Source organism: Peromyscus maniculatus, chromosome 8 (genome assembly GCF_049852395.1).
Source record: "Peromyscus maniculatus bairdii isolate BWxNUB_F1_BW_parent chromosome 8, HU_Pman_BW_mat_3.1, whole genome shotgun sequence".
Classification (NCBI taxonomy): Eukaryota; Metazoa; Chordata; class Mammalia; order Rodentia; family Cricetidae; genus Peromyscus; species Peromyscus maniculatus.
Genome location: NC_134859.1, coordinates 86718367 through 86734960, shown reverse-complemented (window position 1 = coordinate 86734960; position 16594 = coordinate 86718367). Strand labels below are relative to the sequence as shown.

Here is a 16594-nt window from a genome sequence, read left to right as displayed (position 1 = left end):
TGTGTTTTTGTATTTTATCAGATCAAAATGAATGTAGAAATTAACAGTGAAAGATATTACAGAAACAATACAGTCATATATAGAGTAAATGATATATTTTTGAGTGATCAGTCATTGGATAAATCATCAAGGAAACTATAAAATTCCTAAACTCTAATAAAAATGAAAACACAGCCTATCAGAACCTGTGGTCTACAGCAAAGGCTGTAAGTACTAATGTTTTGTTTTTAACAATGAGTGCCTATAGTTAAAAACAAGAAATCTTTTTAAAAAACTTTCCACAAGACATCAGCCCCACAAAGACAATCATTACATTTCCTTCCATATGTGGAAAAACTATGTACATGAAAATGGAAGAGGGATTTTAGGAAAGGGTAGAAGGATGGTGAGAGAGATTAAGGGACAGGTACCATCAAAGTACATCATATACCTATGGAATGTCATGGTGAAATCCATTATTTTGTTCCATTACATATGCTAATAAAACACACATATATGTGCATATACATATGTACTGATACATGTATATCTGTAGTGCCTACAGTAACAGATATTGGTTTGGGTGGCCATGTCTTATAATTAGGAATACCAGGTTCTCCTTAAAAATCCACAGATTGCTGGGAGTTACGCTCTACTTCTGTCCCATCTGCCATTCCTAACTAATTACCCATACTACAATTATACTCATATTAATTCTCAGAGCTAAATGGTTCTACCTGGATTCTTTTGTGATCTTATCATTCCCATTACTCCTATGGACCTACATTCTGCAGCAATACTTCCTATAAAAATGAGGGCTTTAGTGAATTGTCTCTATTCCGAATTTATCCACAATGCTGCTGACCCCTTATTGCCCTCTGCTAAACCATCTTAGTAAACAGAGCATCTCTTGGGCCACCGAGAAACGAAATGAGTTTGTTGGGTTTACAACCCTTAAGAATAAGTATATTGTAGCATATCTGTGTCTCCTCAACCTTTGCTCGCTTCTTGTTTTTCTTGGTGCTCTTTACACTAGCCACTTGTCATTACGTGACTTCAAAACTTAGTCGCATAAAGATTGTACACTATAAACCACAGTGTCTGCGAGTCAGGACTCAGATGGTGTGGCTGCATTGATGGTTTCCTAGCACTTCATAAGCTTCAGGGAAAATGTTGGCTGGCAATGGGGTCTCCTCTGAGGAGTCAGTCTGAAAGGATCCAATTTGAAGCTCACTTCTGTGATAGCTGAGAATACCTTCTTCTTTGACACCATTGGGATGAGAGCCCCAGAACCCAAGTGGGTGTTGTATGAAGGCTGTCTCTGGGTTTTTTTTCTTTTGCCACATGAATTTCTCCTACATTGCAGCTGAATTCATCAAAGCCCGTGACAGTGGAAGAGCCTGCAAAAGAGAGTTTGCTAGCAAGAGGAAGTGACTTTAAAACCTGAGGGGCATTTTCTCGATCAATGGTTAAGGTGGGTAAGCCCAGCTCACTGGGTACTACTCCTGAGACCATGGTCCTAGATGGTATAAGAAAATAGATTGAGCAAGCCATGAGGAGCAAGTTAGTAAGCAGCACTCCTCCGTGGCTTCCTGCATCAGCTCCTGCCTCAGGTTTCAGTCCTGCTTGAGTTCCTGCCCTGACTTCTCTCAGGTGCTATGGAGGTGCAAGCTGAAACAAACCCTTCCCTTCCCAAATTGCTCTTGTACATGGTGTTCATCACAGCAATAGAAACCCAAACTAAGACAAATCCTAATGGAAGGCATGACTCAACGAGCTGTGACCCTCTTTGGTGGTTCCTCCTTTTGAGGGTTCACAAAACCTCCTAATGCTGGCCCTCTGGGTACTCAGATTGTAACACATAGCATTTGGTGGATACACTGTGCAAAGCACAGTATAAAGTGAACATCACTGGGGCTCCCCTTGAGGTTGTCTGTCCAAGAGAGTATAGAACACTGAGCAAAAGAATTGAAATTCAAAACACATAATCGCATTCTATTTGCAGAGCATTCAAAATCAGTAAAATCAAACTTCATTGTTTGAAAATGCAAACCTAGGTCATTGAATTTTGAGTAAAAGAAATAAAAAAGATTACTCCCAAAATTGGGATAGTAACCCTGTGGTAGAGGGAGGGAGATATAGTCAAGAAAGACATGTGGGAACTCTCCTTGGTGAAGCAAAGACTCTCCGCTGGGCTTTGAGTTGGGTAGAAACTGGCTTAATAATTGTTTTCTATGTTATACATGACTATTTCATATACCTTCCAATATACCTATGTTTTTATAATACCAAATGCAGGGGTCTCTGTGGCCACCACAGCTAGCAGAGTAACAGTCTGTGGGAGGCAAGAAGGCAGTTCAGTTCAACACGGCTAGGTAGGTGGCATTGGTTCAAACTTTGGGATTCTGACCCTGAGTAATTTATTTTAGGCATATTTAAGCACAGCACAAATTGGTGAAAACTTTTCTGGTGATAATTAACTCAATCCCTTGTGCATAATAAAGCACAGACACATCTCTCTGAGCGACAGTAAGCTAAATAAAGATTGGATGTGAATACGTGGAAACTCTTTGTAAAGTATATGTGATGCCTTCCATAAAGGTGGGTTCTATGGATCGACTACATGAGACACCTTGTGTAAAAATAGATTCTATAGATTGACTGAGAAAAATAAGCTCATGATAAGGATCTTAGGAAGGATCCATTGTGGTCTTGTCAACACAGGTAGCAAAAGGTCACCAGGCTATTAACCACATCTGCCCCCAGCCTCCTGGTTAGATAATAGGCTATGCATCCTTTTCTTTGAAGGAACAACACTGTGTGTTTAACATTCTAGGTTCTCCTTGTCTGTGAGCACAAGGACAGACCTTGGTGCTGGCTATAACCAAGTACTAACAGCCAGATATAGGTAAGTAACATGGAAAGACTTTTTAAAAACAAAGTGAAATTGAATCAACAATAGGTGGACATTGTTAGTAGTTCACAAATTGTTCTGAATATATGTATCATTTCACAACAGACCCAACAATATTATCTAATATATATTCTGAAATATGTAAATGAAGCTTGATTTTCACTATAAAATAACATAGATGAATCCAAAATAAGGTTCACTTGATCTCTGTTAAAAATTACTATTGTATCTCTATTTAGATAAAGATATTATCATGAAAAAAGGCCAGAATGAAACCCACTTACTTGCAGTATATTTTAGCTACACCCCGGATCAATTAAATCAAATAAAATAATAAATCAAATTGGCTAGTTTGCAGTACACTTCAAAGTGGTTCCACCATGTAGTGAACCATGACAAGCACTGCTTCCGGGACTGGTATTAACTACCTGTCGTCTATAACAAGAATGCACCTTGTCTTTGGGGACTGGAGAGATGGCTCTTGCTGTGCTTGTAAAGAACCTGAGTTTGTCTCAGGGATCATCATGTCAGAAGATGAACAACTTGCCTCTAACTCCAGCTCTGATGTCTATTGGCTTCTACAGACACCTGCATACGTATGCATACATGCACACACATGTACACCCACACCTCCACAAATATAAGTAGATATTAAAGAAAACTGAGTCATTCCCCCTCCCACCAGAAGCTATGAAAAAAAATAGCTCTTAAAAAGTAACATAATCTGTCCTCCCCCCCTTTTTTGGCATGGCGAATTGTCTTTCCTAATCTCCTTAAATTTATATAGAAGTCTCTATAATTAACAAAACACCTTTTATTGGTGCTTTTATTTGTCTCTGTATATATCTTATTAAAATATTATATATTTTTAAGTCTGTGTGTGAGTATGTATACATCCACCGAAAGTCACAGTCTCTTAGACTATAAGAGATACTTTCATAAAATTACATCACCACAATCCTGACCTAAGGGTACAGTGGGTCATACAAAATGAGAACAAAGTGAACAGAACCAAAATGCAAAATGGCAGGTGACAGCTCTCTTGGAAGAAACTGAAACAGGAAAGACATTTAGGTGATGGCTCAGCAGCAGTGGACAAGGAACACACCAGGAAAAGGAAATTGTGTTTTTCATCCACCTTCATAATTTAGCCAGGAAAAGAAACTTGGCTAATTTGATAATCACCTGTTTGTTTATTAACCTAAACAATAACAGGGAAAGAATGCTGCCTGTGAGGACAGCAGCCCCTCAATGGGGTATAAAAGGGGATGTGGGCAGGGAGACTCCCACTTCCAAACCTTCCAACCCACCTTCTTGTGAACTCACCCAGAACCTCCACCTCTGACACAATGGTCAACTCCTGCTGTGGCTCTGTCTGCTCTGAGGAGGGCTGTGGCCAAGGCTGCTGCCAGCCCAGCTGCTGTGTGTCCAGCTGCTGCAGACCATCTTGCTGCATCTCCAGCTGCTGCCGCCCCTGCTGTGGCAGTTCCAGCTGTTGTGGATCCAGCTGCTGCCGTCCCAGCTGCTGCATTTCTAGCTGCTGCAGGCCCTCCTGCTGCCGCCCCAGCTGCTGTGTGTCCAGCTGTTGCCGCCCCTGCTGTAGCAGTTCCAGCTGTTGTGGATCCAGCTGCTGCCGTCCCAGCTGCTGCATTTCTAGCTGCTGCAGACCTTCTTGCTGCCGCCCCAGCTGCTGTGTGTCCAGCTGTTGCCGCCCCAGCTGCTGTGTGTCCAGCTGCTGCAGGCCCAGCTGCTGTCAGTCTGTGTGCTGCCAACCCACCTGCTGCCGCCCCAGCTGCTGCATTTCTAGCTGCTGCAGGCCTTCCTGCTGCCGCCCCAGCTGCTGTGTGTCCAGCTGCTGCAGGCCTCAGTGCTGCATCTCCAGCTGCTGCCGGCCCACCTGTTGCCAGACCTCCTGCTGCCGCCCAGCATGCTCTAGCAGTTCTTGCTGCTGAGTGCTCTCGCCCACAGTCTCCTGTTCTTCACCACCCAGCATTCCTGATGTGGCCCACCTGTGAGCTGATCCTGAGAGGCCCAGCCTAAAGCCTCTGATACAATTGAGATTAATTGGGACAACAAATATATTGCTCCACTCCTGCCTGTCTCTGTCTGAATGAACATACATTTGCGCTTTCTTTGAACTCTGCAAACTCTTGCATTAATTTGTTCTTTGCTATACTTTAAAAAAAATCAAGTTTCCTACATCTTAAATAAATTGAAAGTTTGAAGGTACATAAATAAAATGTCATTGTTTCTTCTTATTTTTCTTGCTGAAATTGTTCCCAATAGCCCTTTAATGCCTTGGTAAACTGAGAGTTTACAGGATCTTAAGGGGAAGAGTCATCCCTCTGGGTTTTCTTTCTTTCTTTCTTTCTTTTTTCTTTTTGGTTTTTCGAGACAGGGTTTCTCTGTGTAGCTTTGCGCCTTTCCTGGGACTCACTTGGTAGCCCAGGCTGGCCTCGAACTCACAGAGATCCGCCTGCCTCTGCCTCCCGAGTGCTGGGATTAAAGGCATGTGCCACCACCGCCCGGCTTCTTTCTTTTTTTTTATTAAGGGATTTTCTATTCATTTTACATACCAACCACAGATTCCCCTGTCCTCCCTCCTCCCATCCCCCAGCTCTCCCCCCACCAATCCACCCCCCATTCCCACCTCCTCCAAGACGAGGTCTCCCATGGGGAGTCAGCAGAGCCTGGTACACCCAGTTGTGTCAAACCTCATGACTAAAAATATCCTAGCGTATCTACTTCTTCACACCTTTTGATTTCCCCCCTTCATGGGTGACGAGAGGCCAAATGAGTCTAGAATAATAATCAATGACCATGCCACACTCCCTGAACACATAGCAGCTAAAACATGATGCATTTATTGTCTGTTTCTGTGGATAAGGAATCAGGTACAGACAGGCTTCACTGTCTGTGTCCTTGTGTGTCATACAGCTTCAGGGAAGGTGGGTCTCATGTTAGGGACAGTCTGGAAGGGTCCACTTCCACGTTCACTGCTGTGGTTGCTGAGAACATTTGCTTCCTGGTAGCACTGGAGTGAGAACCTCAGAACTCCCACACAACACCCAGATTCATCGAAGCCAGTGGTGGAGGGGCCATCTGTGAGGAGAGTTGGCCACCAAGAGGCCAGTCACAGTCTTTTGTCACTTCGCCCTTGATCGTTGCCAGGTGCTGTTGGTTAGAAGTAAATGGCTCACAAAGAAGGAATCATACACATCCTGTGAAACAGTAGATGGAGAGAACTGGGGCCACAACAGGAGAACCTTGTTCTCAGATAGAGTATAATACCAAGAAAAAAAAGTGCAAATAGTGATAGTCTATGCAATATTCACAAAATTTCTGTAAAACCAAACTACACTGTTTACAGATATCCGTTGGCAGGCTAGTGGTATCAAGAAAAGCAAAATGAAGATCATCTGTAATTCTAAAATGTATGTTCCTTTTCGACAGAGACAGGCAGGGGTGGAGCAATGGATTTGTTGTCCCAGTCAGTCTCAATCGTATCAGATGCTTTCCAGGACTCAGCTCACAGATGGTCTATATCAGTAATTCTGAGGCAGTGATTCTGTGGGCTTGTGTGGGTAGAGATGTGGTCAAGACAGCATCACCCGTTCTTGGAGATGACATGTCTCTTTGCCTTGGCCTTAGGCTGCACTTCCTTAAGAGCTATTGTGATGTCAATGTACACTTAGACGTTTCTAGTATATGCATGTTTTCAGAATAACAAAGATTATTTTCAAGCAGGGGAACTGCAATGCTTAGCTAGATTTAAACAGCAAGATTAGATTGAACAATGAAAATATTTTAAGAGCAAAGAGGAATCATTCAATGGTTGAGGGGGCATTTCCATTATTTCTAAAACATACATCACTCTCAAGACTGATAATATGGTTTAATATACATTCATTTTTATATTTAATATATTCCTTCATTTAATATATGTTCATTCATTCATTATACATTCATTCAATATATATATTCATTAGTACTTAATGGAGCTTCAATTTTAATTATAAGGAAGTTAATTGTACTGGAAATATGTGACTTTCCACTAGACACACATATTGTATTCTCTGTGTAGATCATGAGGTTATGTTAGACACTGTTACTCACTTAATTGTCCATTTTAGCCACAGGCAAGATACATACCAGGAATTTGTGAAAAAAATGGTTGTATATACTAATATGATGCTTGACAAGATATAACCTCAGCCTGAGCCAGGTTACTGAATGATAATCACCTAGCTCCTGGATGCCTTTTGCAAATACAATTTTCTTTCTTTTTTTTTTTTACATTTTTTAAAATTTTATTTTATTTTACAATATAATTTAATTCTACATATCAGCCACAGATTCCCTTGTTCTCCCCCCTCCCGCTCCTCTCCCCTTCCTCCAGCCCACCCCCCATTCCCACCTCCTCCAGGGCAAAGACTCCCCCGAGGATTGAGATCAACCTGGTAGACTCAGTCCAGGCAGGTCCAGTCCCTTCCTCCCAGGCTGATTTTCTTCTCTCCATTCTAACTGATGGTATTTAACTGACTTCTTTCATTTTGGTATTTTAAAAAGATGAAAAGAGCAGTTTAAAGAGAGAGAAATTACTCAAGAGACATTAAACCCCACCTACACAGTGCAAGTACAGCCTAGGTAGACATCTCATGGTTCCAGTGCACAGCACTGGAATAAGTTATCCATTTTGTTTGTTTGTACCACACTGACATCAATTATCTGTTCTAGACAGCCGGTAAAATTGAGCCAGGGTGTGTAGAATGAGGTCTCTCAGTGTGGGGTTTCCTCTTTAACAATCCAGTGGGCCATCTGGAGCGACTTCCCACTGCCTTCAGTCCCGTTCTCAGTGCTGTGGGCCTCTTAGCCTACAGTACTTCGAGCTCATTATTTCCAATTCAGGGAAATTTTCTCTGTGATTTGGATGCCACTGAGTGAAATGTGACTGATTTTGCAATCTCTCTTTTGAACGAAAACAGCTGTGTAATGTGGGAGTTTTAAGAAGAGAAATTTCAATCTTGGTTGGGCACTGGGATAAACCATGGAATTTTATAAACTTTTGACACACATGATCTACTACAGACCTATTAAGTGAACTATTATTTTGGGCAAGAGTAGGCAAAGGCAATTTTTGACATTTCCCAAATGATTCAATCATGCCTCCAACTAGCTTAGTGGCTGTGATTGTTTATAAATTGTTTTACAAGGGGAATGTACTCTACTGTTCTAGTTGTGGGAGAGAGGGTTTGACTCAATTCTCACATGTAATTTATAGGGTTTGGCTTGACCACAGGTTCTCGCACATGTTAGACAGTGTTCTACATGTGGGCTGTAGCCCTAGCCTTCCTTAACTTCCCTAAATCTACAGAGAAACCTCTCCTCTAATAATCAACTGTGCCTTTATCTTTTTACTGTTTCTATGATGTAGCGAATCTAGCAAGCATTTTACTACTACTGCCAACACATACATGTTTCAATCCTTCCCATTCTTCAGCACTACAGAGAAAAGCCTAAAGTAAAAAGCACGAAAATGAAAAGTTTGCTTAGCAAGCCAAAGAGATGAAAACCTTGCAAGGGGATTGGTCTTTAAATTATCCTAAGGATGACATCATCACTAGCTAGTCTCTGCTTCTTCAGCCTAAGGGAACAAGAGGAGGCTGTGAAATGTCTTATGGGCTTTAGGTATACTTTGAATATCTTCTTATCAGAAACTCTAACCACCTAGCCAATGGGATGAGGATTGTGCACCCTTGAAGTCTCTACTGTGACCACACATAAACAGATGTAAGCTGAAATCCTCCCATCTAAATACCTGCTTCCTATCATTTTCTTGTTATATCATTATTAAAGGAAACCCTGAACAGAGCAGTCCAGTCTAGCACTCAAATCATAGAGCAGGAGTGTCTACAGGGGCCAGGACCTCAACAGACACAGGAAAGTTGGGTACAAGCTAGACTAGTGCTTCTCAACCTTCCTAATGCTGAGACCCTTTAATAATGTTCCTCATGTAATGGTGACTCCAACCTTAAAGTTATTTTCATTGCTACTGTTATGAGTTGTGGTGTAAATATCTGTGTTTTCTGATAGTCTTCGGTGACCCCGTGAAAGGTGACCTCCTAAGAGGTTGTGACCCACAGGTTGAGAACCACTAAGCTAGAGCAAGAGGCAACGGCATGCTGTGCAGTGGCAGTTCTGCATCTTGAAACAGAAACAACATGGCTGTGAGGATCAGTCCCAGCCAGAAGACAGAATGGTAAAGGAACAGGGCCAAAGGAAACAGCGGAGGAACATGCATTTTATGGTATAGCTCAGCTCCGCAGCCACAACTCTCCAAAGTGACAGTAGAATTAGTTTTAGAGTTTTGCTTTGGTAGAAAAAAAAAAAAAAAGAATAAAACCCAACATTTTACCATCCAGCTTACCACCTGGAGATTATTCCATTTCCAGTTTTAAAAGACCTAGAAACTGGATCACAGACTACACAGGGAGGTATCCAGGACCTAACCTTGTCCCATCTGAGTCATTGTGATGAGCCATCAAATTAATGCAGCTTTATCCTCCCAGTCACGAGAAAAGATAGTTGGAAGAATATACAGTGTAAGAAAAATAGTTGCCCCAATAAACAGTGGTGCTGTAAAGCATGAGAAAGAAGGACAGAGTGATAAGACACCCAGCGTCTTGTGAAAACTCTTCTAGAAGGAACTAAAGCCCATAAGATACTTCACGGATGGTTCATCAAGAACTGACAAGGAGCCCTAACACATCAGGAAAAGGAAATTGCGTTTTTCATCCACCTTCATAATTTAGCCAGGAAAAGAAACTTGGCTAATTTGATAATCACCTGTTTATTAACCTAAACAATAACAGGGAAAGAATGCTGCCTGTGAGGACAGCAGCCCCTCAATGGGGTATAAAAGGGAGTGTGGGCAGGGAGACTCCCACTTCCAAACCTTCCAACCCACCTTCTTGTGAACTCACCCAGAACCTCCACCTCCGACACCATGGTCAACTCCTGCTGTGGCTCTGTCTGCTCTGAGGAGGGCTGTGGCCAAGGCTGCTGCCAGCCCAGCTGCTGCCAGCCCAGCTGCTGCCAGCCCAGCTGCTGCCGCCCCTGCTGCCGCCCCAGCTGCTGTGTGTCCAGCTGCTGCAGACCATCTTGCTGCATCTCCAGCTGCTGCCGCCCCTGCTGTGGCAGTTCCAGCTGTTGTGGATCAAGTTGCTGCCGCCCCAGCTGCTGCATTTCTAGCTGCTGTAGGCCTTCCTGCTGCCGCCCCAGCTGCTGTGTGTCCAGCTGCTGCAGGCCCAGCTGCTGTGTGTCCAGCTGTTGCCGCCCCTGCTGTAGCAGTTCCAGCTGTTGTGGATCCAGCTGTTGCCGTCCCAGCTGCTGCATTTCTAGCTGCTGCAGACCTTCCTGCTGCCGCCCCAGCTGCTGTGTGTCCAGCTGCTGCAGGCCCAGCTGCTGTCAGTCTGTGTGCTGCCAACCCACCTGCTGCCGCCCCAGCTGCTGCATTTCTAGCTGTTGCAGGCCTTCCTGCTGCCGCCCCAGCTGCTGTGTGTCCAGCTGCTGCAGGCCCAGCTGCTGTGTGTCCAGCTGCTGCAGGCCTCAGTGCTGCATCTCCAGCTGCTGCCGCCCCACCTGTTGCCAGACCTCCTGCTGCCGCCCAGCATGCTCTAGCAGTTCTTGCTGCTGAGCGCTCTCACCCACAGTCTCCTGTTCTTCACCACCCAGCATTCCTGATGTGGCCCACCTGTGAGCTGATCCTGAGAGGCCCAGCATAAAGCCTCTGTCTTAACATACTGGTTTTTACCTCCAAAATACACTTTCCCTGTGTCTCTATCAAATGAAAACAAAATTGATTTTTCTATGAAATCTGTAAACTTAGCCTTACATTTTTCTCTCTCCTCCATTTTCAAACACAGCTTTCCCCTTTGTGTCTTAAATAAACTTTAGTTTTGTAAGCATACAAATGTGTATGTGTCTCATCTCTCCTTCTTGAATTGTCATCCTCATTTGTCAGTGTTTTAGCCCATCTCTAACAATGCTATGATTGCAGAAATCACAGCAGATGATTTCTGGTGTGTCTGCTGTGTTCCCCCTGTATTCATCTTCCTGTGTAGGAAGAAGATCTCATAGGATGAGCACACAGATCCCCCTAAACGCCTCTAGTTGAAAAGTGCTCTGTAGGAAGGATAGAGAAGCCCCTGAGCACAGAGCTCAAGCAAGGAAATACAGTTGTGATCACATGCTCTCCCCTGCTTCCTTCCAAGAGGAAATGTGCCACTGTGGTATTACTGAGGCCCTGGGTATTATGGAAGCTAGTTGTCTCCTGTGGGGCTTGGCTCATTGTGGTCTCCATTAGCTTCCTCTTTGCCTGGTATGATCTATCAAGTTCAAATGCTTTCTGTGACTATTGCCCAAGTAACTACTTCATGTCTGCCACTGCTCTCCACCATATCTGAGACAGCCCACCAGTGAAGCAACTCAAGAATCTCATATCCCTATTCATGTGTCACTCAGCATCTACACAGAGACAACGTGAATGACTGTACAGTGTCAAGACCTAATCTCAGGATTGCCACTTAGTGCATTGATGTATTTCATGAACCTGTAGCTATATCTTTTGTCCAATATTTGTGCAATTGTGTTATGCACACATCTCCAGTCTTTTTGCTGATTTTTTAAAAAAATGCCAGATGGTTTCCTTTTAGAATTTAATACTTTAAAAATACTGGGTCTCATTATGACATTTTCATATGTATAGAATATAACCCCATCTCAGGTCTGTTGGCTTGCCCTCCCTGACACTAATCCCCCTTTTGCCCTCTTGCTAACCTTAATGCTTTCCATGTTAGTTCTCCTACTTTTTACAGTCCTTTTTTGGTAGATTTCACCTATGTGAGGCAACATTTGATGCTCCTCTTCCTGAGACTCACTTGTTTTACTTAATATGATGTTCTAGGCTTTTTCCTGCAAATGACAGAATTTCATTCTTCCTGATGGGTGAATAATCTATGGTGTGCATATGCCACATTTCCATCACCAATTCATCTGTAGATACACACTGAGCTGATTTGGGTGCTTGACTATTATAAATAGCAACCCCATTAACGTGGGTGTGCCAGGATCTCTACTGTATGCTGTTTTCAGTGCCTTTCTGTGCAGACCCAGGAGGACTATAGCCAGATCATTTCTGTTCTGCTTCTAGTTTTTGAGAAAACTGCACTGATTTCCAGTTGTACCAGTTTATACTCACACTTGCAGGGTATAAGGGCCCTACTCTTTTGCATCCACTGTACCATTTATTTTTGTTTTCATAATGGTAAATATTCTGACTAGGGTGAGGTAGAATTTCAATGTAGTATGATTTATATCCTCCTGATGGTTAAAAAATATTCAACCATTGTTCATGTATTTAGTAGTCCTTTATAATTTTTCTCTTTGAAAGCATCTGTTTGTATCATTTATCCATTTATTGACTGGATCTTTTGGAGTTAAAAGTTTTAGGTCTTGGGGCTAGAGAGATGGCTCAGTGGTTAAGAGCACTGGCTGCTCTTCCAGAGGACCTGGGTTCGATTCTCAGCACCTACATGGCAATTCACAACTGTCTGTAACTCCAGGGGATCTGATATCCTTATAAAGACATACATACAGTCAAAACACCAATGCCTAATGAGGTAGTTTGAATGTAAATGGCCCCCATAATCTCATAGGGAGTGATACTATTAGGAGGTGTGGTTTTGTTGGAGTGGATATTGGGTATGGCCTTGTTGGAGGAAGTGTATCACTGTGGGGGTGGATTTTGAGGTTCCCTATGCTCAGGATACCATCCAGTGTCTAAGTCAACTTCCTGTTGCCTGCAAGCCAAGATGTAGTCAGCATTGTCCAATCAGCCCCAGGTTTTAATTATTTTTTGGGGGGCATACTGGAGTGGTAAGGGGCACATATGGTACTCTCTACTCAGAGAGTTATTGTCTATGCACTGCTTGAATAACTGTTCCCATATTTTCATCTCATACTTTGAAAGTTTCAGGTCATACATTAAGGTCTTTGATCCATTTTGAATAAATTTTTATTTAAACTTTTTTTTTTTTTGAGAATTTCACGTATGAGTACTATAGTTACATCATTTCTCCTCCTCTTCCCCCTTACTCTTCCTATGCCTCCAACTCCTTCTCAAGTTCAGGGCCTCCTCTATCATTATTATTGTTTTACACACACACATACACCTATATACACACACACATGCACACATGCACACACATGGGGGGAGAGAGGGACAGAGAGAGTGTGAATGTGTGTGTGTGTGTGTGTGTGTGAGAGAGAGAGAGAGAGAGAGAGAGTTCGAGTTGAGAGAGAGAGAGAGAGAGAGGGAGGGAGTTAGAGTTGAGAGAGAGAGAGAGAGAGAGAGAGAGAGAGAGAGAGAGAGAGAGAGAGAGTTCAATGTTGTTAAAAGAGAACCCACTCAACACTGTTCTCATGTAATTGTGTTTAGGGACTTGCTTTCTCAGGAAGACAGGTAGGGATCAAGTTTCAGTTTTCTGCATGTTCTCCTGATCTATTATGCTGATGTCTCTATGTGTCTTGTACTGTGGCATTGTCATGCTAGTTTTATCTTGGCTCTACAACACCCACTATTGTGATTCCACCAACAAATTTAATGAGAATAAAATCAGGAAAACAATTCTGGTCACAATAGTTCCTGTCACACAAAATAAAACACCTAGAATAAACCTAGTAAAAGATGGGATAGACCTACATAGTGAAAGTTATAAAACACTGAAGAAGAAAAAAGACTAAAGAACACACTGACGCTGGAAAGGCATACCATATTCATGAATTTGCAGAGTTCTGGTCTGTGAGAACTGAGCTTTATATGTGTCCCCTGCACCCACCCCCTCGACTCCCTGCAGGCCTGGGCAAGAGCTGAGTCTGACTGGGAGCTGTATTCAACTGCCCCAGTTCTAGGAAGTTGGTGCCCACACTGAGGCAGGTGTTTTGATTTAGCTTGCTGTTTCTACTTAGCATGCCAGCTGCTCAAGTGCTTGCTGTATGGCAGAGCCTCTTAAAGGAGCTGTATCCATTTGTTCTTTCTTTCTTTCTTTCTTTCTTTCTTTCTTTCTTTCTTTCTTTCTTTCTTTCTTTCTTTCTTCCTTCCTTCCTTCCTTCCTTCCTTCCTTCCTTCCTTCCTTCCTTCCTTCCTTTCTTCTCTCTCTCTTTCTTTCAGCTTTCTCAGGCCCCTATGTGAAAGTTCGGGCCCCATGTTGGAATGCCAAATGTATCAGATTTTCTTTGGGGCTCTTATAACTTAAATTAACCTGTTTCTCTTCATCTACACTTTGCCTTGGGCCTTTTTACCTTTCTTTCATTCTGTATGTCCTACTCTGTGTCTGATTGGCTGGCAGTTGCCTGGTTGGTTGGCCCCAGGCATCTCCCTCTTTTTCTCCCTCATTCTCTTCTTTCTCCTGTCTCTTGAGCTTAGATTCCTTCTCCTACTTATTCTCTCTGCCTGACAGCCCCATCTGTCCCTCTACTACCTAGCTATTGGCCATTCATTTTTACTTGACCAACAAGGTGCCTTAGGCAGGCAAAGCAGCACATCTTTACTTCATTAAACAAATGCAGCATAAACAAATATAACACATCTTTGCCTAGTTAAACAAATGTTCTACAACATATTTGAATTATGATTAACTCCAAAGACTCTTCACAGTCCCCACACAGCCCCATAAGCTACAGTACTCCACACTATCCAGCATAAACTCTGATAGTTACATGGTTCACCTGGGCTGTCTGTGATCTTATCCTGTTATCCATAGAGAGTTACAGTCTACTGTAATATTTGCTACCAAAACTCTAATTTTAGTGGCTTGGCACTACTGAATTTCTCTGTGATGCTGTTCACACTACTGCCTGCTTTTTACATATCACCTCAGTTAACAGTCTCCATGCCACCCAGAAAACAGCCTGTTGGGTCTTGGGACCTTATGAATACATCTATTCCAACATATCTGTATCTCTGTTATATTTCCTCCTCAAAATGTAGCAACAAAAACACCACACATTCATTATCTAACAGTTTCTGTGCACCATGAGTCAGGTGCATCCAGTTTTCCTTGTGCGTTAGAAGGTTTCGCTGAAGGTGTCAGTTGGCACTGGGATCACCTGTGAGGAGACAGCTTGGAAGAATCTGATTCCATGATCACTTCTGTGATGGCTGAGAGTACTTGATCCTTTGAAGCACCTGGAGTAAGAGACTCAGTGCTTTCCAGGTACTGAAATCAGGCTGTTCTTGGGTTTTTGACACAGGAATCTCTCCCACTTAGTGTGGGTTCATCAAAAAGACAATGATGCAAGAAGAACCTGGGTAACAGAGCTGGCCAAGAGGAAAGCCACAATCTGGTTAGAAGTAAGTGGCTTGAGGACAAGGAATTACATACATCTTGAATACTAGGAAAATGATAATAATTGGTGGCAAATTTCAAGGCTGCCTGCCCCAGCTAGTATAAGGTATTTAGCAAAGAAGTAAAAATATGCATGTATAGTAAAATTATCTCTATACAACCTCCACAAACTTACTATGTAATTAAACTACATTTGTCAGAGACATGCACTGAGGGAGCATGGCTAAGAGAAGTTATATAAAAATAATTGAGAATTCATAATCGTAATTTTTCCCCCTGAGGTCAAAGGATACATGTGGTCAAGAAAAGAGACATAGAAGCCAGTGTTCCAGACATAGTAATTTCAAACAAAGCTTGATTGTCTATTAATCCATTCTAATTGGTGTCATTCAGGTACTGTGAGTATTAGAGCTACCTAAAATAATAGGTAAGAAGACTACTGGTATTTCAGTCTACAGTGTTCAAAGATCAGTGGTTCTAAATCACAGACATTTTTCTATTATGTAAATAGCCACATTACTGAAATGTAATCAACATTATTTTATTTTTTTGCCATGTAGACTATTTAGTGAGGTGACCTCAGATTTCACTGTCCATTGGAACAACCTGAGGGGTGTCATAAAATATGGACACCAAGTCCAAGCCCACTACTATAAAATGAAAAGCCTTCTACAGAGGTGCCAGACACTATAATTTATGTCTCCCATGGGGGTTCCATCTTGCAGCCACTAATCACTTGTGTTGGCTGAAGATTTGTGACTGTGTACATTGATGTGCAGGGAGAATTCAGTGTATTTTTAGCTTCAGGGAAAGGGCTTTCCTAATCTTAAACAGAAATAGAAAATTTCCTACTGATAACCACAGTCTTCATCCAATACCTCTATTTCCTCCTTGGTCCCTCTTATAACAGTGGATCAAACAATCAACAGCAAAACTCTGACATGCATCATTGCTTAAACTACATATTGTCTAATTCACAACTACGAGCCAACAAAAATACAAGTAAACCATATGTTTGCTAAGCAAGTAAGTGTGATACAAATCTTGCAATGTGCTTGGTCATTAAAGGGTCCTAATTAAGATATTTAATGATGTCATCACATAGCTACAGCAAGTCTTTGCCTGTTTCTTTCTATACCAGCAGAGCATGAATAGTGGACTGGTAGCATTCCTTATTTTTAGAAACCTTAATCACCTGGCCACTTGGGTGGGATTTATGTACCCCTTAAGCCATTACTGTGTCCCTACTATAAATAAATATAAGCTGATTTCCTTTCATGTAGATTACTCACTC

The 16594-nt window shown here is 42.4% G+C and overlaps 2 protein-coding genes across 6 annotated transcripts; both read left to right on the top strand.

Annotated features, from left to right (window-relative positions):
• The first annotated feature begins 4242 nt into the window (after positions 1–4242).
• LOC143267012 (uncharacterized) lies at positions 4243–4845 on the top strand. Of its 2 annotated transcripts, XM_076543366.1 has the most exons (2): positions 4243–4319; positions 4380–4845. In XM_076543366.1, exons 1-2 carry the CDS (start codon positions 4243–4245, stop codon positions 4843–4845), a joined length of 543 nt encoding a protein of 180 aa, XP_076399481.1. The 2 variants fall into 2 exon arrangements, with proteins under 2 accessions (XP_076399481.1, XP_076399479.1); XM_076543364.1 differs by having other exon boundaries at positions 4243–4845.
• A 5054-nt stretch (positions 4846–9899) lies between these two features.
• On the top strand, positions 9900–10589 carry LOC121826606 (uncharacterized). 4 transcript variants are annotated; one of them, XM_076543359.1, is made up of 2 exons: positions 9900–9991; positions 10094–10589. In XM_076543359.1, the coding sequence occupies exons 1-2, from the start codon at positions 9900–9902 to the stop codon at positions 10587–10589; spliced, it is 588 nt and encodes a 195-aa protein (XP_076399474.1). The 4 variants fall into 4 exon arrangements, with proteins under 4 accessions (XP_076399474.1, XP_076399473.1, XP_076399472.1 ...); XM_076543358.1 differs by having other exon boundaries at positions 9900–10033; positions 10100–10589; XM_076543357.1 differs by having other exon boundaries at positions 9900–10363; positions 10424–10589.
• The last annotated feature ends 6005 nt before the right edge of the window (positions 10590–16594 follow it).